Source organism: Lepidochelys olivacea (genome assembly GCF_965140295.1).
Source record: "Lepidochelys olivacea isolate rLepOli2 genome assembly, chromosome: 5".
Classification (NCBI taxonomy): domain Eukaryota; kingdom Metazoa; phylum Chordata; order Testudines; family Cheloniidae; genus Lepidochelys; species Lepidochelys olivacea.
In genome coordinates this window covers 4,407,426-4,431,314 of record NC_140415.1, presented here as the reverse complement: position 1 = coordinate 4,431,314, position 23,889 = coordinate 4,407,426, and the positions used below count along the sequence as shown (strand labels likewise).

Here is a 23,889-nt window from a genome sequence, read left to right as displayed (position 1 = left end):
CAACCTGCAGCAACACTTGTATTGTTTGTCACACTCACAAAGGATTAGTTAACTGAACAGGAGAAAACCAGGCGTGTGTGTGTATTCATGTGAGCGTTCACACGCCCCAGGGAGTGTCTGTGAGCGAGTATAGCTGTGTGTGTAAACGGGTGAATGCCTGCATGTTTGTAAGCATTTGGGTGTATGTTTGTGTGATGTTGGGGTGTGTGTGTCTGTATGTGTGTTACTTTGCAAGGGTTTTGTGTATGCGACCGAGGCAGCATGTGTCTGAACGGCTGCAAACTCCCGGCTCTGTCTGATAAGCTTCAGGCAGCAAAGTCCTGGCAGGTGCCGCAGCCTCCAGAGGGCAAATCTCAGTGTATCTTCCTTCAGCTTGAGACAAACAGCCTGGGCTTCTTCCTCCGGACTGCAGCATCGAGTGCCTCCTCGCTCGCCTGCATGCCCCATGTGGGCGAGGCTCCTTTGACTCACACAGCTAACAGCCCAAGGATTTGCACACACACACACACAGAGTGTCAGCAGTGCCAAGGCCTTGCACACCCACGACCGGTAGTGGCAAAGATTTGTGCAGTGCTGAGAATTTGGACGCTGTCCCAGTTCTCTGTGAGAAGCAGTGATTTATTTGCTCTGGGGATGTGGATTGCCCAACCTCCTGGCAGTCAGTGCCAGTTGGGGGAACCAAGCCGGGGTCCGCTCCAGTCCTTCTGGGAAACCGAAGGCCGACGTCGTGAATTTGGACGCGGTCCCAGCTCTTTCCTAGAAACAGGGGCTTGTTAACTTTGTGCCTTTTCTTTCTAATTGGTGTGGCTCCGAGCCATTGTGCGGGATCAGGGGAGCTGGGGGGCAGCACTCCACTGAATAATAACCTTCCTATGAATCCTTAGTGCTTCTTCGCAAGCTGGAGGCCAGAGCTGGGAGGAGCTGAGTCAGCAGAGGCCAGGCCACCATCTGACATGCCGGCTGAAACGCTGTAACGCAGCTGGGGGGAGTGCGCCCGCCGTGGGGATTGTACATGGCCCGGTCCCGGTGGAGGCCAAACCTAGTTGGCTCTTAGCCAAACCTCTCGAAGGTGTCAGGGCAAGAGACAGAAGCAGAGGCTAATTCTGAGGGAGCCTGTCAGGCTCCGTCCTTGCCGAGCAGTGTGTGTGTGGATTTGTGGACAGGTGTTTTGTGCGTGTGTGAGCAAACAGGACATTTGCACGTGTGTGTTGTGTGTCAAGGAGAGAGAGAAGCACGGGCAAGTGCTTAGCCCAGGGACTGGATAAGTTTGAATCCAAGCTCGGAAGCTGCGTCACTCTGGCCAGGGGTGAGTTGCTGAGGTCCAGCTGGCAAAGGTCTCTGCTAGTTTGGGGGGCCCAGCCTGGGAGGCTGGAAATGCTGCGAGCTGGGTACCCACATCTAGCTGGCTCTTTGAAACCTTGGGCTTTAACCTTCCTGTGCCTCAGTTTACCCATCTGTCCAATGGGGAAGGGGGGGAGGCGCTCTTAAGGTTAATTAGCCCGTTTGTAGGTGTGTGTGACCAGAGATGGACAAAATGCAACAGCTCGAGGTGGAGGGAGGAGGCGTCTGGCCCGAGTCACGGCCTGGGACAGGCTGGAGGGAGCCCCGTCCGATGCACTGACAACACCAAGGGGCTTGGGCCTTGTCTCACGTTTCGTTCCTCCCCACTCTCTGGCAGGAGCCCCAGTCTCACAGCTGGGCAGAGCCAGTGTGGACAGCATAGGCATTATGGGCCCACACCTAGGGCCCCAGCCCCTGGAGGCACGTGATGAATCCGAATCTCAACTGCCATTTAAAAGTAAAAACAACGAGGAGTCCGTGTGACACCTTAGAGACTAACATATTTATTTGGGCATAAGCTTTTGTGGGCTAAAACCCACTTCATCAGATGCATGGAGTGGAAAATACAGTAAGCAGTATATATATCACAGCACATGAAAAGATGGGAGTTGCCTTACCAAGTGGGGGGAGGAGGGGGTCAGTGCTAATTAGGCCAATTCAATTAAGGTGGAAGTGGCCTATTCTCAACAGTTGACAAGAAGGGGTGAATATCAAGAGAGGGAAAATTACTTTTGTAGTGTTAATGAGGGCAATGCAATCCAGGTGGACGTTGGCCATTTCCAACAGTTGACAAGAAGATGTGAGTATCAACAGAGGGAAAATTACTTTTTGTAGTGACCCAGTCACTCCCAGTCTCTATTCAAGCCTAATTTGATGGTGTCCAGTTTGCAAATTAATTCCAGTTCTGCAGTTTCTCTTTGGAGTCTGTTTTTGAAGTTTTTTTGTTGAAGAATGGCCACTTTTACATCTGTTATTGAGTGTCCAGGGAGATTGAAGTGCTCTCCTACTGGTTTTTGAATGTTACACTTCTTGATGTCTGTCTTCCAAGATCTGTGAGAGTGAGGGATCGTCCTTCAGGATAGGTTGTAGATCCTTGATGATGTGCTGGAGAGGTTTTAGTTAACAGAATGCCACCTGCAGTCACCTACAGCCCCCAACTAAAACCTCTCCAGCGCATCATCAAGGATCTACAACGTATCCTGAAGGACGGTCCCTCACTCTCACAGACCTTGGGAGACAGGCCAGTTCTCGCTTACAGACAGCCCCCCACCCTGAAGCAAATACTCACCAGCAGCTACACACCACACAACAAAAACACTAACCCAGGAACCAATACCTGCAACAAACCCCGGTGACAACTCTGTCTGCTTATTTATTCAAGGGACACCATCACAGGACCTGACCACATCAGAAACACCATCAGGGGCTCATTCCCCTGCACATCTACCATTGTGATATATGCCATCACGTGCCAGCAATGCCCCTCCGCCATGTACATTGGCCAAACCAGACAGTCTCTACGCAAAAGAATAAATGGACACAAATCAGATGTCAGGAATCATAACACTTCACTCTCTCTGGACACTCAATAACAGACTTAAAAGTGGCAATTTAATCGCATTGCCCTTGTTAACACTACAAAAGTAATTTTCCCTCTCTTGATATTCACCCCTTCTTGTCAACTGTTGAGAATAGGCCACTTCCACATTAATTGAATTGGCCTCATTAGCACTGACCCCACACTTAGTAAGGCAACTCCCATCTTTTCATGTGCTGTATATATAAACTGCTGACTGTATTTTTCACTCCATGCATCTGATGAAGTGGGTTTTAGCCCACGAAAGCTTATGCCCAAATAAATGTGTTAGTCTCTAAGGTGCCACAAGGACTCCTCACTGTTTTTGCTGATGCAGACTAACACGGCTACCACTCTGAAACCATTGAAAAGTGATGTGTTTCTGTCCTTCATGGATGCAGAGAAAAGCTTGAAAATGTGCCCTAAGTTAACTGATGCCTACCTGAGTATGCAGAGAGCCTGAAACAATAGCTCCAGGAGCTGGGGACTGCCCCCTGCACCTGGATCCTGAAACCTGCTGCCACCGGAAGGGCAGGGCCCCGGGGGCCCTGGGCTGCTTTCACTCAGTCTCATGACTGCCAGTGCTCCTGGCCTCCAGCTCTCCCATGAGGCAGTGCGCCAGCTTGACAGGGTGAGGTCTAGTGGGTTAGAGACTGGACAGCAGGACTCCTGGTTCTGTCCCTGGCACTGGGAGGATAGTGGGGTCTAGTGGTCAAAGCAGGAGGCTGGGAGCCAGGACTCCTGGCTTCTCTTCCCGACTCTGCTCCTTGTGGTGTGAACTTGGGCAACCCCCTTCCCCACCCTTCGCGGGGCCCGCCTCCCCGCCTCCCCTCAGCTGTGCAGCAGCGGTGATGCCAGGCCCTTGGCAGGAGAGGGGATCAAACCCCCGGGCCCTGCTGCACCGTCCCGGCTGGGGGCCCCCTGCCGCCTGGCACCCTCACCTGCCACCGGGGCTTCCGTGGTGAGGTGCTTGGGCTCCTCCGTCCAGGGCGTGGCGTGCACAGCGGCGCTCCAGTCGCTCCACGTGCCGATGTCATTGTCCTTGGCGGCCACCTGGATGATGTACTCCTTGCCGGCGTAGGCGTCGGTGATGGTGTGGGACGTCCCGTCGGACAGCTCCACCTGCATGGGGAGAGCGGAGGGGGCGGTCACCGGGATGCCGAGGGGGGATGGGGAGGGGGGAACGGAGGGGGAGGGGATGGGGCACGGGGGAGGGGGAATGGGGAGGGGATGGGAGGGGGGAATGGAGGGGGAGGGGATGGGGCACAGGGGTGGGGGAATGGAGGAGGTGAGGGGGGAATGGAGGGGGAGGGGATGGGACACAGGGGTGAGGGAATGGAGGGGGGATGGGGAGGGGGGAACGGAGGGAGAGGGAATGGGGCACAGGGGTGAGGGAATGGAGGGGGTGAGGGGGGAATGGAGGGGAGGGGATGGGGCACACGGGTGGGGGAATGGAGGAGGGGATGGGTGAGGGGGGAATGGAGGGAGGGGATGGGAGGGGGAATGGAGGGGGAAGGGATGGTACACAGGGGTGGGGGAATCGAGGGGGTGAGGGGGGAATGGAGGGAGAGGGAATGGGGCACGGGGGTGAGGGAATGGAGGAGGGGATGGGAGGGGGGAACGGAGGGGGAGGGGATGGGGCACAGGGATGGGGAAATGGAGGGGGGATGGGGAGGGGGAATGGAGGGAGAGGGAATGGGGCACGGGGGTGAGGGAATGGAGGAGGGGATGGGAGGGGGGAACGGAGGGGGAGGGGATGGGGCACAGGGGAGGGGGGATGGGTGAGGGGGGAATGGAGGGAGAGGGAATGGGGCACACGGGTGGGGGAATGGAGGAGGGGATGGGTGAGGGGGGAATGGAGGGAGGGGATGGGGCACAGGGGTGAGGGAATGGAGGAGGGGATGGGAGGGGGGAACGGAGGGGGAGGGGATGGGACACAGGGATGGGGAAATGGAGGGGGGATGGGGAGGGGGAATGGAGGGGGAAGGGATGGTACACAGGGGTGGGGGAATGGAGGGGGTGAGGGGGGAATGGAGGGAGAGGGAATGGGGCACGGGGGTGAGGGAATGGAGGAGGGGATGGGAGGGGGGAACGGAGGGGGAGGGGATGGGACACAGGGATGGGGAAATGGAGGGGGGATGGGGAGGGGGAATGGAGGGGGAAGGGATGGTACACAGGGGTGGGGGAATGGAGGGGGTGAGGGGGAAATGGAGGGAGAGGGAATGGGGCACGGGGGTGAGGGAATGGAGGAGGGGATGGGAGGGGGGAACGGAGGGGGAGGGGATGGGGCACGGGGGTGAGGGAATGGAGGAGGGGATGGGAGGGGGGAACGGAGGGAGAGGGAATGGGGCACGGGGGTGAGGGAATGGAGGAGGGGATGGGAGGGGGGAACGGAGGGGGAGGGGATGGGGCACAGGGATGGGGACACGGAGGAATGGAGGGGCAGGGGAGACAGGGAACTGGAGCCGAGAGGAGGAATCGTAGCTCGGCAGGGGAGGGGGGGTCGTCATGGCTGCCCGTCTGTCAGGTGCCAGAGGCTGGGCCAGGGTGGTGGCGCGAGTTCTGAGCAGCCGCAGAGCGCGCGCCAGGCGCTGCACAGCGGGAGCAGGGGGACGGCCGACCTCCACCCCCAAGGCTGGTCACCGCGTCCCTGACACCAGTCTGGCGGCTCCTCTCCGCTGGGGATGGGGTGGGGGCCAAGGCGGGGCTGGAGCCAGCCGCCTCCTCTGCCCTCCCCCCTCCCCCCGAGCAGGAGGGTCCGTCATTCCCGGTCGGGCTGGGCCCAGGATGTCCCCCCGACCAGAGCGCGGCCCGACGGACCGGCCGAAGCAGCAGGCCAGCCGGCCTGCCCGGGCAGTGCCCGTGAGCACCAGAGTCAGTGAGACGGGCAGACACGGCTGGGGAGAGACCCGAGAGCCAGAGGGGAGGGACAGAGACAGATCGCAGAGGGGGCCAGGGCTCCGCCGGCTGTCCCTCCGCCCCGCTGGCAGCGCTCAGCCCGCAAGGCAGGGAGCGAGCCACCCTGGCCGTGCCCCGGGCACCCCCAGCCCTGCCTGCGGGGGACGCTGCACAGGGGGAGCTGGCTGCAGAAGGCTGGGAGGCCAGGCCCGGCGTGGTCTGTCCCCACACCCGAGAGGCTGAGCCCCAGCCGAGCACTGTCTGAGCCCCAGATCCTCAGCCCCTGCTGCCCTCTGGTGCCCCACTCCCAGCCACGATGCCCAGGGCACCCGGCACCAGCCCAGAGGGGCCCAGGTCAGCCCTAGGGCGTCCCTTACCCAAGGCTTTCTTTCCGGGGGAGGAGGGGGCTTTACACAGACGACACACTCTGTGGCTTCTGGGCCGATGCAGGGAACGACCCCTCCCACTGTCAGGCAGCGCTTGGGGCGGGGTGGGGGAGCCGACGTGGCCTGTTTGTGAGGTTTCCTCCTAGCCACGAAGCCTGGAAACTCCATTGTTTTCAAATGAAAGCGGGGATTTTGGAGCACAGCTCTGGGGCGGGAGGTGAACTCGGCAGCTGCTGTGGGACCAAATCCAGGGGGCTCTGCTCCGTCATAAGCAACCCTACCATAACACACCAGGCGCTCAGCCCCGCGCGAACGAGCGACCCTCCGGCCATGAGCAAGCCCACAGCAACGGATGGTGGCTGGCATGCCTAACCCACCTACAGCAACATGAATGCCCAGCACTCCGGCGCACCTTACGACAACAAATCAGCGCGCGTAGCCCAGCGCTCAGGGACAGCCCGCCACTAACAAAGCAGCCCGCACGTGAGAGGGAAGGAAAAGCACTATAGGGCAAGAGAGCTCTCAGGTTTAGGCTTTCGGGGGGCTCAGCATCAAGGGGAAAGGAAACCGCTTCGTAAAGTGCTGGGGAGCTGTTGGTGCCAGGATGTCGGACAGACGGGGTGGGGAAGGCAAGGCCTTCCATTGGCCCCACTTCTGTGGGAGAGAGACACGAAAACGCACGGCATTCCTGCTCGAGCGAAGGCCGGAGAGACTGTGGAAAGGACCCCCCGGCGGACTCCCGGAGACAGCCCCTCTCCAAGCCCCACTCAGGATTTCCGCTGCGAGCCCACGTCCCACCATACTCCAGGAGCTGGCTCCCTGGGGCTGCGGGAGACACCGTGACCACCCCGTGTTACGGGAGGGTTGACCAGCGGCCGCACGGCACTCTTGGTGCGATGGGTTAACGCCGAGCCATTCTCCCTCGCGACCTCTGGGACCCTGGGCTTGAGTTCGATCTCGGCCACAAGTCAAATGGGCCAGTGGGTCTCGCCTCACCCCCCCCAGCCGGTGTCTGTCCACACAGGTGCCAGCTTTCTTCTTGCCGGGTGGGTGCTCCACCCCTACTCTGCCCCCGAGGCCATGCCCCCACCCCGCCCCTTCCCCCAAGGCCCCACTCTCGCCACCTCTTCCCACCCCCTTCCCCCAGCGCCTCCTGCCCACTGCCAGCTGATCGTCGGGTGGTTGGCGGGTGGTGAGCACCCACTATTGAGGGGATCAGCAGAAAGGGGGAGAGGGGGCTGCGAGGGGGCAGGTTGGACAAGCAGGGGGGCTGCAAGTCAGAATGGAGGTGCATCGGTGCAGCTCTGGGCGGGGAGGCTACGACTGGAAAAGCAGAGGGGCTGCAGGTCAGGGCTGGGGGGCACTGACAAGGGGAGTGTGGGGGAAGCTGGAAGACAGAACTGAGGCACGCTGGGAGTGCTGCACGGGGACGTACCTGTGCTGGGCCTTACTGACACGGGAGGGTCACGCCGGTTACACGTACACTGTGTTTAACAACCAGCCCTCACGCTGCGAAACCAAAGAGGCGAGGCTCATTATTCTGCACGGACAATGGCAAATAGTGAAGCCAGGGGAAATCTCTCTCCCTCCTCCCACGCCACCTGGGGCAGAGCAAGTGGGTTCCTCGGTGGCAGCTGGCTGAGAACCTGGGTGGTGCAAGAAGCGGGTTTGCTCGAGGCAAACGCTGGCTTGAAGGCCCATCTCCGGAGCACAGTCTATTAGACACACAGCGCAGTAAGAGCTCAGGCCGATCGACTCTTACAGGATCTCTTGGCTTTTGCCCTTGGGCACATGACATTGGGCATGTCGACACTACAATCTTCAGTCCACCTATGTAGAGGGAGAAGCCGCCCGTGGCTTCTTGCCTCCGGTGGGGAGATCCACGCCTAGAGTCCAGTCAGCTGCTGTGCTCCCAGCGGGGAGCTGGGACCCCAGGGAGCAGCAGCCCACACCAGGAGCCTGGGTGGCAGCAAAGCTGGGGAGCTGGGAGCCGGCCTTCTTGTCAGTGTCCCCGCTCCAGCTGCCTTATGTGGACCTAACTCTGTAGCGTAGACCAAGCCATTGACTGAATGCAGGAACAGAGTCAGCTACATTTCCCTGAAGGCTAGCTCAGCACCCTGGATTTTGCAGGCTCGTATCTGAGATCTCCTCGGCTGAATTCTGCACTGGAGTTCGGGGCTGGTTCTCACTTCATCCAAATCCACTTGCTTGGCCCTACTTGATATGTCTTCAGTGCTGTGCATCCCAGATCCTCCCCAGGTGTGACCCGGCACCACGGCACTGGCTTCAACGGCGCAATGTCAGTTTTTACCAGCTGAGGATCTGTCCCATTCCATTTAAAATAACACAGGGACATTATGACTTGCCATAAAGAAACAGAGCAATGGTCCATCGAGCCTGGTGCCCTGGCTCCCTGCAATGCTGGGTCAGGCCAATGGCCCATGGAGTCAGATGTCCCGTCTCTCTGGCATACCCGACCAAACACACCCTCCACTCCTCTCATGGCAGGTCCAGTGCCAGGCGTGTAGGAATTAGATCCCCTGCATTTGCCCACTCACCTCCCTGCATGCAAAGTGTTTGATCAAATCCAGGGGCCATGCACTGATTCGCCTGATGCGCACGTCTGCATGTGTGGACACCATGGGACTTCCACGCAGGCAGAAGGAGCGAGGACGTGCACGGTTATCTTCCCACCTGCCTTCCAGTCACACCACATCATCTGGTGTCAGTCCCCCCGGCACCGCAGCCAGAAACCTGCAGCCCATGGACCCCCTAGATGGGCGCTGTCAGATGGCCGTTATGTCTGTCACAAGAAACCTCCGGATTAACAGGACGATGGTACCCTCCTGCGAGCCCTGCGTTTAACCCACACGATGCCACTGCAGTTCCCATCCGCGGCATGGCCCCATGTGCAACCGGCAAGACTCGCTCACGTCCCCTCCCTTCCTTCTTGGCCTGTGCTGACACAAGCCATCTTCTCTCCAGACACATGTGGATAATAAACATGTCTGAGCGGATGAAGGATTGCGAGGGGTCTGACACGACCCATCTGCTAGGCTCGGGGGGAGGGGAGGAAGTTGGCCTCTGCTCTCAATTCTGGAGCTCAGGAGGCCAATGGAGAACAGAAGCAGGAGGGATAGAACCAGAGCTGGGACATTGACCATGAAGCTCCCACGTCCTTCCACCCCTCTCCCTGGCAGAGAGCACCAGCCAGATCTCAGCTCAGCTGTCAGAGGGGGGAGAGGAAGATGCTCCCTTTGTGGCTGGGGGTGCTCAGCATGAGCCCAAATCTGTGCAAGAGCAGAGGGAAAATTCAAGGGACATTATGTACTGGCGCCCCGGGGGGCAACTTGGATAGTGGGTGTGTGAGGTGGGAATCCGCCGTGAATCTGGAAAGCCCCTGTCAGTCTGAGGCTGCCGATGAACTGATGGGATATTCTGAGACTTCAGCTGTTGTCTCGGGAGTAACAGTGAGTAATGTGAATGACCCAAGTTGTGGAAGAGTAACTCCATCAAACTCCCCGGGGCCCCATCTGAACAAACAGCCGAGTTTTTAAAGAGCTAAATTCATCTACAGGAGCAAGGTGGAGCGGAAAAGTCCTGCCTCATTTTAGATCTCCACCCTCCCAGCACACTGCGTAGCCGCACATTGAGCCAGTGAAAACGAGACAGACACATTACACCATTGCAACCAATTCCCGCTGGCCTGACACCCTCCCAAGGGCAAGGAAACCATTATCCAGTATGTGCTGAGAGCTGGTGACTGTTTCTGGGGGTGCACCTGGGAGGACGACTGACGGACCAAGGAGATGTGCCCGCTGAGACAGCCGGCCCAGGAATAGCGCAGTGCAAGGCTAGCAGTGTACAAAGGGAGGCCCCCGTGTGCATCTGTGCATGCCACACTTGGCCTGGAGCAATCAGAAATTGATGAGAGCCATGGAAGAAGGGGGGGGGGAGAAGAGCACCCATGGGTGGGGACTGGATGGGAGAGGAGTTAGGGAAACTGAAAGTCGCAGGGGTGCTAAAGGGGGAAACAAGGGAGAACAAGGCATTGAATCTGTAGGCATTGACCCGAGTAAGGAGACCCACGGGCTGGGCTGATGGAGAATGATGTCTCACTGTTGCCATGCAACCCAATGGAGATACTACAGAGACCTGGTACCCCAGAGCCGGTGGTAGACAAAGAGCCAGAGGGTAGCAGTGGGGGTGTATGAGTGCTGTGCGGCACGGCTGTTGACGTGTGGACGGCATTGTGCGCAAGTCACTAGGAGTGTTGTGCAATAGACTGTGTGTGCGTGCGTGTGCGTGTGTTTTTAAGCGTGTATGGTTGGGGGTAACAACATGTGTATACGGAAGCGGTGTGTTTGTGTGTGCCACGTGCAACAGTGTGTGCATGAGTGAATGAGAAGCAGGGTCAGTGCACGCACGTGTACATGAGTGTTAGTGTGGGTGGACGGAAATTTGGTGTGTGAAAGGTTATGGGTGAGTCTGAGAGAACGTGTGCGCGGTGGGGGTTGTGTGCATGGGAGTGTGTACAAGAGTGTGGCAGGCTGTGTATGTGGGAGTGTGTTGCTGTGAGTGCAGGGCGTGTGTGAATGGAAGCGAGTCCGTGTGTGCACGGGTGTGAGTGCAGGGTGTGTGTGTGTATAGAAGTGAGTCCGCATGTGCATGGGTGTGAGTGCAGGGTGGGTGTGTGGAAGTGGGTCAGTGTGTGCGCGTGGATATAAATACAGGGCATGTGTGTATGGAAGCGTCATGGCATGGGCATGGGTGTGCGTGCCGGGCGTTTGTGTATGGAATTGTGTAGGGGCGTGGGCATGGGTGTGAGTGCCGGGCGTTTGTGTATGGAATTGTGTCGGGGCGTGGGCATGGGTGTGAGTGCCGGGCGTTTGTGTATGGAATTGTGTCGGGGCGTGGGCATGGGTGTGCATGCCAGGCGTTTGTGTATGGAATTGTGTCGGGGCATGGGCATGGGTGTGAGTGCTGGGCGTTTGTGTAGGGAATTGTGTCAGGGCGTGGCCATGGGTGTGCGTGCCGGGCGTTTGTGTATGTAATTGTGTCGGGGCGTGGGCATGGGTGTGAGTGCCGGGCATTGGTGTATGGAATTGTGTCGGGGCGTGGGCATGGGTGTGCGTGCCGGGCGTTTGTGTATGGAATTGTGTCGGGGCGTGGGCATGGGTGTGAGTGCCGGGCGTTTGTGTAAGAAATTGTGTCGGGGTGTGGGCATGGGTGTGAGTGCCGGGTGTTTGTGTAAGGAATTGTGTCGGGGTGTGGGCATGGGTGTGAGTGCCGGGCGTTTGTGTATGGAATTGTGTCGGGGCGTGGGCATGGGTGGGAGTGCCGGGTGTTTGTGTACAGAATTGTGTCGGGGCGTGGGCATGGGTGTGAGTGCCAGGCCTTTGTGTATGGAATTGTGTCGGGGCGTGGGCATGTGTGTGAGTGCCGGGCGTTGGTGTATGGAATTGTGTTGGGGCGTGGGCATGGGTGTGAGTGCCGGGCATTTGTGTATGGAATTGTGTCGGGGCGTGGGCATGGGTGTGAGTGCTGGGCGTTTGTGTATGGAATTGTGTCGGGGCGTGGGCATGGGTGTGCGTGCCGGGCGTTTGTGTATGGAATTGTGTCGGGGCGTGGGCATGGGTGTGAGTGCCGGGCGTTTGTGTATGGAATTGTGTCGGGGCGTGGGCATGGGTGTGCATGCCAGGCGTTTGTGTATGGAATTGTGTCGGGGCATGGGCATGGGTGTGAGTGCTGGGCGTTTGTGTAGGGAATTGTGTCAGGGCGTGGCCATGGGTGTGCGTGCCGGGCGTTTGTGTATGTAATTGTGTCGGGGCGTGGGCATGGGTGTGAGTGCCGGGCATTGGTGTATGGAATTGTGTCGGGGCGTGGGCATGGGTGTGCGTGCCGGGCGTTTGTGTATGGAATTGTGTCGGGGCGTGGGCATGGGTGTGAGTGCCGGGCGTTTGTGTAAGAAATTGTGTCGGGGTGTGGGCATGGGTGTGAGTGCCGGGTGTTTGTGTAAGGAATTGTGTCGGGGTGTGGGCATGGGTGTGAGTGCCGGGCGTTTGTGTATGGAATTGTGTCGGGGCGTGGGCATGGGTGGGAGTGCCGGGTGTTTGTGTACAGAATTGTGTCGGGGCGTGGGCATGGGTGTGAGTGCCAGGCCTTTGTGTATGGAATTGTGTCGGGGCGTGGGCATGTGTGTGAGTGCCGGGCGTTGGTGTATGGAATTGTGTTGGGGCGTGGGCATGGGTGTGAGTGCCGGGCATTTGTGTATGGAATTGTGTCGGGGCGTGGGCATGGGTGTGAGTGCTGGGCGTTTGTGTATGGAATTGTGTCGGGGCGTGGGCATGGGTGTGCGTGCCGGGCATTTGTGTACGGAATTGTGTCGGGGCGTGGGCATGGGTATGAGTGCCGGGCGTTTGTGTAATTAATTGTGTCGGGGCGTGGGCATGGGTGTGAGTGCCGGGCGTTTGTGTACGGAATTGTGTCGGGGCGTGGGCATGGGTGTGAGTGCTGGGCGTTTGTGTACGGAATTGTGTCGGGGCGTGGGCATGGTGTGAGTGCCGGGACTTTGTGTATGGAATTGTGTCGGGGCGTAGGCATGGGTGTGAGTGCCGGGCGTTTGTGTATGGAATTGTGTCGGGGCGTGGGCATGGGTGTGCGTGCCGGGCGTTTGTGTATGGAATTGTGTCGGGGCGTGGGCATGGGTGTGAGTGCCGGGCATTTGTGTAAGGAATTGTGTCGGGGCATGGGCATGGGTGTGAGTGCCGGGTGTTTGTGTACGGAATTGTGTCGGGGCGTGGGCATGGGTGTGAGTGCTGGGTGTTTGTGTATGGAATTGTGTCGGGGCGTGGGCATGGGTGTGAGTGCCGGGCGTTTGTGTATGGAATTGTGTCGGGGCGTGGGCATGGGTGTGAGTGCCGGGCGTTTGTGTACGGAATTGTGTCGGGGCGTGGGCATGGGTGTGAGTGCCGGGCGTTTGTGTATGGAATTGTGTCGGGGCGTGGGCATGGGTGTGCGTGCCGGGCGTTTGTGTATGGAATTGTGTCGGGGCGTGGGCATGGGTGTGAGTGCTGGGCGTTTGTGTAAGGAATTGTGTCGGGGCATGGGCATGGGTGTGAGTGCCGGGTGTTTGTGTACGGAATTGTGTCGGGGCGTGGGCATGGGTGTGCGTGCCAGGCATTTGTGTAAGGAATTGTGTCGGGGCGTGGGCATGGGTGTGAGTGCCGGGCGTTTGTGTATGGAATTGTGTCGGGGCGTGGGCATGGGTGTGAGTGCCGGGCGTTTGTGTACGGAATTGTGTCGGGGCGTGGGCATGGGTGTGAGTGCCGGGCGTTTGTGTATGGAATTGTGTCGGGGCGTGGGCATGGGTGTGCGTGCCGGGCGTTTGTGTACGGAATTGTGTCGGGGCATGGGCATGGGTGTGCGTGCCGGGCGTTTGTGTAAGGAATTGTGTCGGGGCGTGTGCGATGCAGAGAGAGTGACGGGTCCCCCTAGGGAGTGAACAGGAATTATTGATGGCATCTGATTTCCTCTGGGAAGCTGGAGCGTTCCCCCTCCCCCCTGGAAATAACAAAATCTGCCCCCCCCCATCAGCTCACCCTCCCCCGCCCCAGGCTTACGTAATCCTTTCGGGATGTAGCTCGGAGCCACGGCGGGAGCCCATGGTTTACAGCTGCGGCGCATTCCTGGGCCTCTCGCTCTGGGCCGCACATCCTGGGCTAATTCAACACTGACTTTCAAAGCCACGCACAGGAGGATATTAACACCCCCCCCACCCCGCCCCATGGAGGGGGAGCCCCACACGAGCTGCGGGGAGGTCACAGGCTCACAGCCCCACTGTAAGGGCCCTGCTAATGCCCCCGTGTCGGCCTGGGGCCGTGGCTATTGTGTGCTTGATCAGCCCCAGCGTGGTCCCTGCTGCTGTGGACGGGGCCTGTGGCCTGGGGATGTGGCTAGGTCCGGTCTACATGGTAAAATGCAACAGTGCAGGCCGACAGCCGGCCGATCTCCACACCTACAGCCAAAGTGTGAAGGAGACAGACCCCATCCCGGGGGTACGCCCGCCCCCCCCCAGCATAAGGGCACGTGCTGCGTTTGGGGCTGGAGCCTCCATTTCCATCTGTCAGCGGGGTCCATTCCGGACCCCGTGGCAGGTTGCTGCCATCTCGCTCCGCTAGCTAGATAACCCCGCCCCCCCCCATCAAACTCCTGCCAACATTAACTGATCCTATAACCGATTCCCCCCTCCCCCCGTGCCGCCAGACAGGAGGGAAGTCTGGGGCCCAACTCTAACAGCTGACAACGCTGATTGGGACCAAACCCCAATGCAATCCGCACAGCTGCTGCTCCGCCAGCAACGCCCCCCACACCCACAGGACTCCAGCAACCACAGCTGCAGAGCAGAACTGGGCCCGGTCCCCCCGCTAACCAACATGCAGACAGGAATATTCCACTTCTGGGGCCACCTCAGCCGAAGCAGCAAATCAGCCCTCTGCCACAAAGCACCGGAGCAGAAAAAATTCATTCGGTCTCTCTCGAAGGTACTTTGAGAGATTCCGAGGCCAGAAGGGACCGCTGTGATCATCTCCGCTGCCCTCCCGTAGAACGCAGGCCAGAGACCTGCCCCACACTAATCCCTAGAGCAGCGCTGTTAGCAAAACGTCCCATCTTGAACTGAAAATTATCCGTGCTGGAGACTCCACCACGACCCTTGGGAACAGTTAATCGCTGTCACTGTTAAAAATGGTTTCAGAGGAGCAGCCGGGTTAGTCTGTATTCACAAAAAGAAAAGGAGGACTTGTGGCACCTTAGAGACTAACCAATTTACTGGGAGTGACTAGGAGAGGCTAAGTCATTATGCAAGGTAACCTATTTCCCCTTGTTTTTTCCTCCCCCCCCCCCTTCCTCAGACATTCTTGTTAAACCCTGGATTTGTGCTGGAAATGGCCCACCTTGATTATCATACACATTGTAAGGAGAGTGATCACTTTAGATAAGCTATTACCAGCAGGAGAGTGGGGTGGGGGGAGAGAAAACCTTTTGAAGTGATAAACACCCATTTTTTCATGATCTGTGTGTATAAAAACATCCTCACTGCATTTTCCACTTTTATGCATCCGATGAAGTGAGCTGTCGCTCACGAAAGCTTATGCTCAAATAAATTGGTTAGTCTCTAAGGTGCCACAAGTCCTCCTTTTCTTTTTACTGTTAAAAATGTAGGCCTAATTTGTCTAGCTTCAATTTCCAGCCATTGGATGGTGTTGGACCTGCCTCTACTACACTGAAGAGCCCATGATTAAATATTTGTGCTCCATGTGGGTACTTACAGATTGCAATCAAGTCACCCCGCACCCTTCTGTCTGTAAAGACTGAGCTCCGTAAGTCTATCACTGTAGACAGTCTCACACCTGTTTTCTAACCCTTTACTGCTTCTCGTGGCTCTTCTCTGAACGTTCTGCAATTTATCAGCATCCTTCTTGAACCGTGGGCACCAGACCTGGATTCCAGCAGCGGTCACATCAGTGCCAAAATAACCTCTCTGCCCACACTGGAGATTCCCCTCTTGATGCGTCATGGACTCGCATTAGCCCTTTCAGCCACAGTGTCGCTCTGGGAGCTCAGGTTTAGCTCATTACCCATCACGATCCCCAGGCCCTTTTCAGTGTCACTGCTTCCCAGGGCAGAGTCCCCCCCAGTGGAAGTGTGGCCTGCAGTCTTTGTTCCTAGACGCTCCCAGTACCCAACAAAACCACACCCCCCTTCTACTGTCGGCTCTCTCGGGCCGGGACCACGTCTTTGCTCTGTGTTTGTACAGCAGCAACGGGCTGCGGGGCCAGGACTGGGGCTCCTCCTGCGACAGAAAGACGCCATGAACTTCCCAGCTGACCCAAGCCCGCCCCAGACTGAAAGATGCCAGTGATACAAGTCAGGGGGAAGAACAAAGCAAAAGCAACGCCAAGCTAGCCTGCTGCGCAACCCTGCTCAGAACAATCGCGCCAGCAGGCGAGCGGCAGGGCCCGAGCACACCGTCCCCAAGCACGGTCAGGGACCCGAAACCAGAGGTGGAAACTGGAGTCACCAAGCACAGTGCAGACGCAGAGACGAGACACTGTCTGGCCAACATGACAGAGGCAAGCGTCCTCGGCTGGTGTGAACTGGAGCCGGCCTGAGTTTTCGTGGCGCAGAGGCTGGGATCTGACACTTCTACACAGTCCCGCTGCTCGGTCTGTGACAGTCCCGGAGCGTGTGCGTGTGAGCGTCGGGCGGATGGCTGGCCTGGACCGGGGAGCTGTGACTCCCCGCTCATTTGGGCCTGCCTACGCTCGCTCTGCTGGTGCCCCCAGACGGCGCTGTGTCCGCGGTGGCACAGGCCCAGGTCTGCACCCGCGTCGGTTAGCCCAAGAGGCCGCCCGTTCGCTCCCAGCGCAGGTGCACATGCAGGACCTGGGAACTGCCCCTCTCTGCCCAAATGTAGCCCTACCCTGTCTGCGAGCAACTGGGCCTGCGTCTCCTTCCAGGGACGTGTGAGACTCGGCAGTGCCGACGCTGGGGAGTATTCGTGTGAGGGGTGCGTAGCTGTAGCACGTGTGTTTGTGATCGTGGGTGTGACTACGTGCGTTTGTGGTGCTGGCCGTGTGGGATATTTGTGGTGCTGTGTATTGGTGTGTATTGCTTGGGTTGCACGCTGTTGTGTGTGTATTTGTGGTGCTGTGTGTACCTGTGGTGCTGTGCACTGGGGTGTATTTGTGGTGCTGTGTGTATTTGTGGTGCTGTGCGCTGGGGTGTATTTGTGGTGCTGTGTGTATTTGTGGTATTGCGCGCTGGTGTGTATTTGTGGTGGTGTGCATTGGTGTGTATTTGTGGTGCTGTGTGTATTTGTGGTGGTGTGCATTGGTGTGTATTTGTGGTGCTGTGTGTATTTGTGGTGCTGTGCGCTGGGGTGTATTTGTGGTACTGCGCGCTGGTGTGTATTTGTGGTGCTGTGTGTATTTGTGGTGTTGCGCGTTGGGGTGTATTTGTGGTGCTGTGTGTATTTGTGGTGCTGTGTGTATTTGTGGTACTGCGCGCTGGTGTGTATTTGTGGTGTTGCGCGCTGGGGTGTATTTGTGGTGCTGTGTGTATTTGTGGTACTGCGCGCTGGTGTGTATTTGTGGTGTTGCGCGCTGGGGTGTATTTGTGGTGCTGTGTGTATTTGTGGTGCTGTGCACTGGGGTGTATTTGTGGTACTGCGCGCTGGTGTGTATTTGTGGTGGTGTGTATTTGTGGTGCTGTGTGTATTTGTGGTGCTGTGCACTGGTGTGTATTTGTGGTGCTGTGTGTATTTGTGGTGTTGCGCACTGGTGTGTATTTGTGGTGCTGTGTGTATTTGTGGTACTGCGCGCTGGTGTGTATTTGTGGTGCTGTGTGTATTTGTGGTGCTGTGCACTGGTGTGTATTTGTGGTGCTGTGTATTTGTGGTGCTGTGTGTATTTGTGGTGCTGTGCACTGGTGTGTATTTGTGGTGTTGCGCGCTGGGGTGTATTTGTGGTGCTGTGTGTATTTGTGGTACTGCGCGCTGGTGTGTATTTGTGGTGCTGTGTGTATTTGTGGTGCTGTGCACTGGTGTGTATTTGTGGTGCTGTGTGTATTTGTGGTGCTGTGCGCTGGTGTGTATTTGTGGAGCTGTGTGTATTTGTGGTGCTGTGCACTGGTGTGTATTTGTGGTGCTGTGTGTATTTGTGGTGCTGTGCGCTGGTGTGTATTTGTGGTGCTGTGTGTATTTGTGGTGCTGTGCGCTGGTGTGTATTTGTGGTGCTGTGTGTATTTGTGGTGCTGTGCGCTGGTGTGTATTTGTGGTGGTGTGTATTTGTGGTGCTGTGTGTATTTGTGGTACTGCACGCTGGTGTGTATTTGTGGTGGTGTGTATTTGTGGTGCTGTGTGTATTTGTGGTGCTGTGCACTGGTGTGTATTTGTGGTGCTGTGTGTATTTGTGGTGCTGTGCACTGGGGTGTATTTGTGGTGCTGTGTGTATTTGTGGTGCTGTGCACTGGTGTGTATTTGTGGTGCTGTGTGTATTTGTGGTGCTGTGCGCTGGGGTGTATTTGTGGTGCTGTGTGTATTTGTGGTGCTGTGCACTGGTGTGTATTTGTGGTGCTGTGCGCTGGGGTGTATTTGTGGTGCTGTGTGTATTTGTGGTGCTGTGCGCTGGGGTGTATTTGTGGTGTTGCGCGCTGGTGTGTATTTGTGGTGGTGTGTATTTGTGGTGCTGTGTGTATTTGTGGTGTTGCGCGCTGGTGTGTATTTGTGGTGGTGTGTATTTGTGGTGCTGTGTGTATTTGTGGTACTGCACGCTGGTGTGTATTTGTGGTGGTGTGTATTTGTGGTGCTGTGTGTATTTGTGGTGCTGTGCACTGGTGTGTATTTGTGGTGCTGTGTGTATTTGTGGTGCTGTGCACTGGGGTGTATTTGTGGTGCTGTGTGTATTTGTGGTGCTGTGCACTGGTGTGTATTTGTGGTGCTGTGTGTATTTGTGGTGCTGTGCGCTGGGGTGTATTTGTGGTGCTGTGTGTATTTGTGGTGCTGTGCACTGGTGTGTATTTGTGGTGCTGTGCGCTGGGGTGTATTTGTGGTGCTGTGTGTATTTGTGGTGCTGTGCGCTGGGGTGTATTTGTGGTGTTGCGCGCTGGTGTGTATTTGTGGTGGTGTGTATTTGTGGTGCTGTGTGTATTTGTGGTGTTGCGCACTGGTGTGTATTTGTGGTGCTGTGTGTATTTGTGGTACTGCGCGCTGGTGTGTATTTGTGGTGGTGTGTATTTGTGGTGCTGTGTGTATTTGTGGTGTTGCGCACTGGTGTGTATTTGTGGTGCTGTGTGTATTTGTGGTACTGCGCGCTGGTGTGTATTTGTGGAGCTGTGTGTATTTGTGGTGCTGTGCACTGGTGTGTATTTGTGGTGCTGTGTGTATTTGTGGTGCTGTGCGCTGGTGTGTATTTGTGGTGCTGTGTGTATTTGTGGTGCTGTGCGCTGGTGTGTATTTGTGGTGCTGTGTGTATTTGTGGTGCTGTGCGCTGGTGTGTATTTGTGGAGCTGTGTGTATTTGTGGTGCTGTGCACTGGTGTGTATTTGTGGTGCTGTGTGTATTTGTGGTGCTGTGCGCTGGTGTGTATTTGTGGTGCTGTGTGTATTTGTGGTGCTGTGCGCTGGTGTGTATTTGTGGTGCTGTGTGTATTTGTGGTGCTGTGCGCTGGTGTGTATTTGTGGTGGTGTGTATTTGTGGTGCTGTGTGTATTTGTGGTACTGCACGCTGGTGTGTATTTGTGGTGGTGTGTATTTGTGGTGCTGTGTGTATTTGTGGTGCTGTGCACTGGTGTGTATTTGTGGTGCTGTGTGTATTTGTGGTGCTGTGCACTGGGGTGTATTTGTGGTGCTGTGTGTATTTGTGGTGCTGTGCACTGGTGTGTATTTGTGGTGCTGTGTGTATTTGTGGTGCTGTGCGCTGGGGTGTATTTGTGGTGCTGTGTGTATTTGTGGTGCTGTGCACTGGTGTGTATTTGTGGTGCTGTGCGCTGGGGTGTATTTGTGGTGCTGTGTGTATTTGTGGTGCTGTGCGCTGGGGTGTATTTGTGGTGTTGCGCGCTGGTGTGTATTTGTGGTGGTGTGTATTTGTGGTGCTGTGTGTATTTGTGGTGTTGCGCGCTGGTGTGTATTTGTGGTGGTGTGTATTTGTGGTGCTGTGTGTATTTGTGGTACTGCACGCTGGTGTGTATTTGTGGTGGTGTGTATTTGTGGTGCTGTGTGTATTTGTGGTGCTGTGCACTGGTGTGTATTTGTGGTGCTGTGTGTATTTGTGGTGCTGTGCACTGGGGTGTATTTGTGGTGCTGTGTGTATTTGTGGTGCTGTGCACTGGTGTGTATTTGTGGTGCTGTGTGTATTTGTGGTGCTGTGCGCTGGGGTGTATTTGTGGTGCTGTGTGTATTTGTGGTGCTGTGCACTGGTGTGTATTTGTGGTGCTGTGCGCTGGGGTGTATTTGTGGTGCTGTGTGTATTTGTGGTGCTGTGCGCTGGGGTGTATTTGTGGTGTTGCGCGCTGGTGTGTATTTGTGGTGGTGTGTATTTGTGGTGCTGTGTGTATTTGTGGTGTTGCGCACTGGTGTGTATTTGTGGTGCTGTGTGTATTTGTGGTACTGCGCGCTGGTGTGTATTTGTGGAGCTGTGTGTATTTGTGGTGATGTGTGTTGTTGCATGTCGCCCATGCTGCCCCACGCAGCCTCCCCCTGCCACCCCCAGGCTGGTCCCGGGGAGGCTGGGTTCGCCCCGGGGCCCACGGGGCATCGGCCCCTTGGTTCGCCCTGAGCCAGCCTGGGCGTGGAGCCGCTGGGGAGCCGTGGAGGCAGGTCCCAGGCCCCGGGATCTGCTGCAGTGGAGGAGGGGATGCGGGGGGAAGACGGAGTCTGGAAGCTGAGATTTGTTTCACAAACGCTCCGATTCCCTTCGTGCCCATCCCTCGCTGTGCTGCCAGCCGGCACCCCCAGCCAAGCCCCACGCCGCGGGGCCGGCGCACGGAAAGCCTCCCAGCTCCGCCGCTTGGGATTTACGGGGGCACTCTCAGCAGCACCCCCCACCCTGCTCTGGGCTCTCCCCTCAGCATGGCTGCTGGAAGGAGCTGAGGCTTGGGACACGAAGGGGAACCGGAGCCGACGGGGAACCGGAGCCAACGGCACCAAATAGAAGTTCCGTGGAAGACCCTGGGGACTTTATTCAACTACCCCCAAGCACGGCAAGATTTCCAATAGAAACGCAGCCACACCTTGCCTTTCCCTGCAAAGCTTCCCCCCCTCCTGCAGCCTCAGCTGTGCCTCACCCTCTCATGGGTCAAACTGGTCCTCGGATCTGAGTCCGTCCCCCCCACTTTCCTGTTTGATGTTGGGAAGATGCTGGGGCAGTGCCAGGGGAGTGCTGCCGGGTGTCGCTAGTCATTTGGAAACGAGCATGAGATGAAAGGGACCTTGGCTGCAGGCAGCTTAGACAGCAACAGCGGATCATTGTTCCTGGCCTGGGAAAGGCCGGCGCTGGGGTGGGAGCGGGGCTTTGCAGATTCAAGGACCAAGTTAGAGGCCCAACTGCGTGCATCACAGAGGAGGTGATGAGCGGGTCCTGCGGGGAGGGGCCGGCGAGGTGATCCCGCGGGGCTATCGAGGGGGCTGTTGCGCTGACCCAAGGTGGGTCACTTGGAGGTGGGACACATAGAATCGTAGCATAGAACTGCAAGGAACCTTGAGAGGTCATCTAGTCCGGTCCCCTGCACTCAAGGCAGGACTAAGTATTATCTAGACCATCCCTGACAGATGTTTGTCTAACTTGCTCTTAAAAATCCCCAATGATGGAGATTTCACCACCTCCCTTGGCAATTTATTGCAGCGCGTAACCACCCTGACAGTTAGGAAGTTTTTCCTCATGTCCAACCTAAACCACCCTTGCTGCAATTTAAGCCCATTGCTTCTTGTCCTATCCTCAGAGATTAAGAAGAACAACTTTTCTCCCGCCTCCTTGTAACAACCTTTTATGTACTTGAAAACTGGTATCATGTCCCGCTCAGTCTTCTCTTCACAAGAATAAACAAACCCAATTTTTTCAAGCTTTCCTCATAGGTCATGTTTTCTAGACCTTTAATCATTTTTGTTGCTCTTCTCTGGACTGTCTCCAATTTGTCCACATGGGTGCTGCAGATGGAGGTGGGACATATGGCCACGGATAAGGCCCCAGAAATCTCAGCTCATTTCTAACCTCTCTGGAAGCGCCCCTGTGCAGATAGCAGACCCCCAGCAAGTTTCCCGTCCACCAGCTTGTTCATCTGTCTGCCTTGGCTCCCGATTACTCCTTGGTGGTCAGTGCCCTCGGCAGTTATCTGTCACCAGCTGGTCCCTTCCTCCTGGACAATCTTTGCTAGGCAGTGCATATCCCCCTTGGTTTGAATTCACACCCCTCTTGGCCAGCCTGCAGCATGCAGACCTGGAATGGGCTGCCCCTGAGAACATCTCTCTCTCTCCAGGAGACAGCCTGCAGCTGCCAAAATCCACATTCAGTTCAGAGCAGACATGAAGTGGAGTGAATGAACACAGCTGGATCTGCATCTCCTGTCCGCACAAGCAAGAGGCTACTGGAGTGGGGGAGAAGGTGGGGCCACCAGACAGTTCTCTCTCTCTAGGTTCTTCTCTAGCTTCTCTCATTGGGGTTGTTAAGCACCATACAACACCCGTAATGTGGGGGAAATAACATTATTCCCAGCTACTCTGAAACCTGTCATTATTCCCATTGTGCAGATGGGGAAACTGAGGTCCAGACAGAGGAAGTGACTTGTCCCCAAAGTCACATATGGTGTCGGTGGCGGTGCTGGGCACTCTCAAGTTCCCAGCCAAATCCTGTAACCACAGGGCCAATGCACATCCACGTGAGTGACGGAGCCAGCTTCCAAAGGGCTCTCAGCAGCAGCCACAGTGCAAGGGAACACAGGAACAAAAGCCATTTACTGGAGGCAATGGACTGAGTCCTCACGAGAGACGGGACGGGACACAGAGAGGTGACAGCTCTGGGGATGGCCCCTCTGTGTTAATGCCTTTGGAGGGAGAGAGACATAAGAGAGTCCCCCGGGGGACGGAGATAGGGGATGGGAGATGGATGACATGAGATGTCTGACCGAAAAAGCCGGATTTTCCCCTTTTTTTGGATTTACTTCATTGACTGCTCTGCAGCAGGATGAACAGGACCCCGATCAGGCCGCTGGGTCCGCAATGCAGCCAGGGTTGGAAAAGCAGAGGGAGGGGGGGGAGACCATGGGCAATACGGGGGGAGTAAAATATTGCTACCCTCTACGAGGAGACCTCACCTCAGCGGAGCAGCGCCAGGTCTCGGCTGAGATCTGTCAGACAGACCGCAGCTTGGGTTCTAACCAGGCATGCAAACCTTGGCTTGTAGCTTGTGGCTTCTTTTTTTGATCAGCTCCCAGCAAGCAGGGGCCGGGAGGGGGAGGGGGGAAAGAGTCAGGGGTGCACAGTGGGACCACCACGGTCCCAGATTGCATGCCGTGGGGATCTAGTCACGTAGAGTGTTGGGGTTCTTAGGGATTGGCTTGTTTTGGCCTTGTTTTGAAATGGGATTAGCTTAATTTAGTCTGCAGAAGAGAAGAGTGAGGGGGGATTTGATAGCTGCTTTCAAGTACCTGAAAGGGAGTTCCAAAGAGGATGGATCTAGACTGTTCTCAGTGGTAGCAGATGACAGAACAAGGAGTAATGGTCTCAAGTTGCAGTGGGGGAGGTTTAGGTTGGATATTAGGAAAAACTTTTTCACTAGGAGGGTGGTGAAGCACTGGAATGCGTTACCTAGGGAGGTGGTGGAATCTCCTTCCTTAGGGGTTTTTAAGGTCAGGCTTGACAAAGCCCTGGCTGGGATGATTGAGTTGGGGATTTGTCCTGCTTCGAGCAGGGGGTTGGACTAGATGACCTCCTGAGGTCCCTTCCAACCCTGATATTCTTTGATTCTCTGATTTTTGGCTTATTGTGAAAGTCGGGGTGCTTATTTACCGCGTGAAAGTTGGCAACTGTGGTTCTAACCCAGAGTTTTCTCTCATGACCAGAACCAAAGCAGAATCCAGGTCCGTGGAGGCGAGGGGTTTCCGCTGGCATCGGCCCATCATACCGCACGTGAGATTC

At 56.6% G+C, this 23,889-nt stretch overlaps 1 protein-coding gene across 4 annotated transcripts in view; it reads right to left on the bottom strand.

Annotated features, from left to right (window-relative positions):
- Positions 1–23,889, bottom strand: part of CNTFR (ciliary neurotrophic factor receptor) — a gene marked incomplete at its 3' end in the record, with an annotated part of 459,556 nt that overhangs the window by 7,040 nt on the left and 428,627 nt on the right. For all 4 annotated transcript variants that reach the window (XM_084629637.1, XM_084629638.1, XM_084629636.1 and 1 more), the window contains exon 8: positions 3,859–4,039. In XM_084629637.1, coding sequence (XP_084485763.1) covers positions 3,859–4,039 — 181 coding nt within the window. The remainder of the gene's footprint in view (positions 1–3,858; positions 4,040–23,889) is intronic.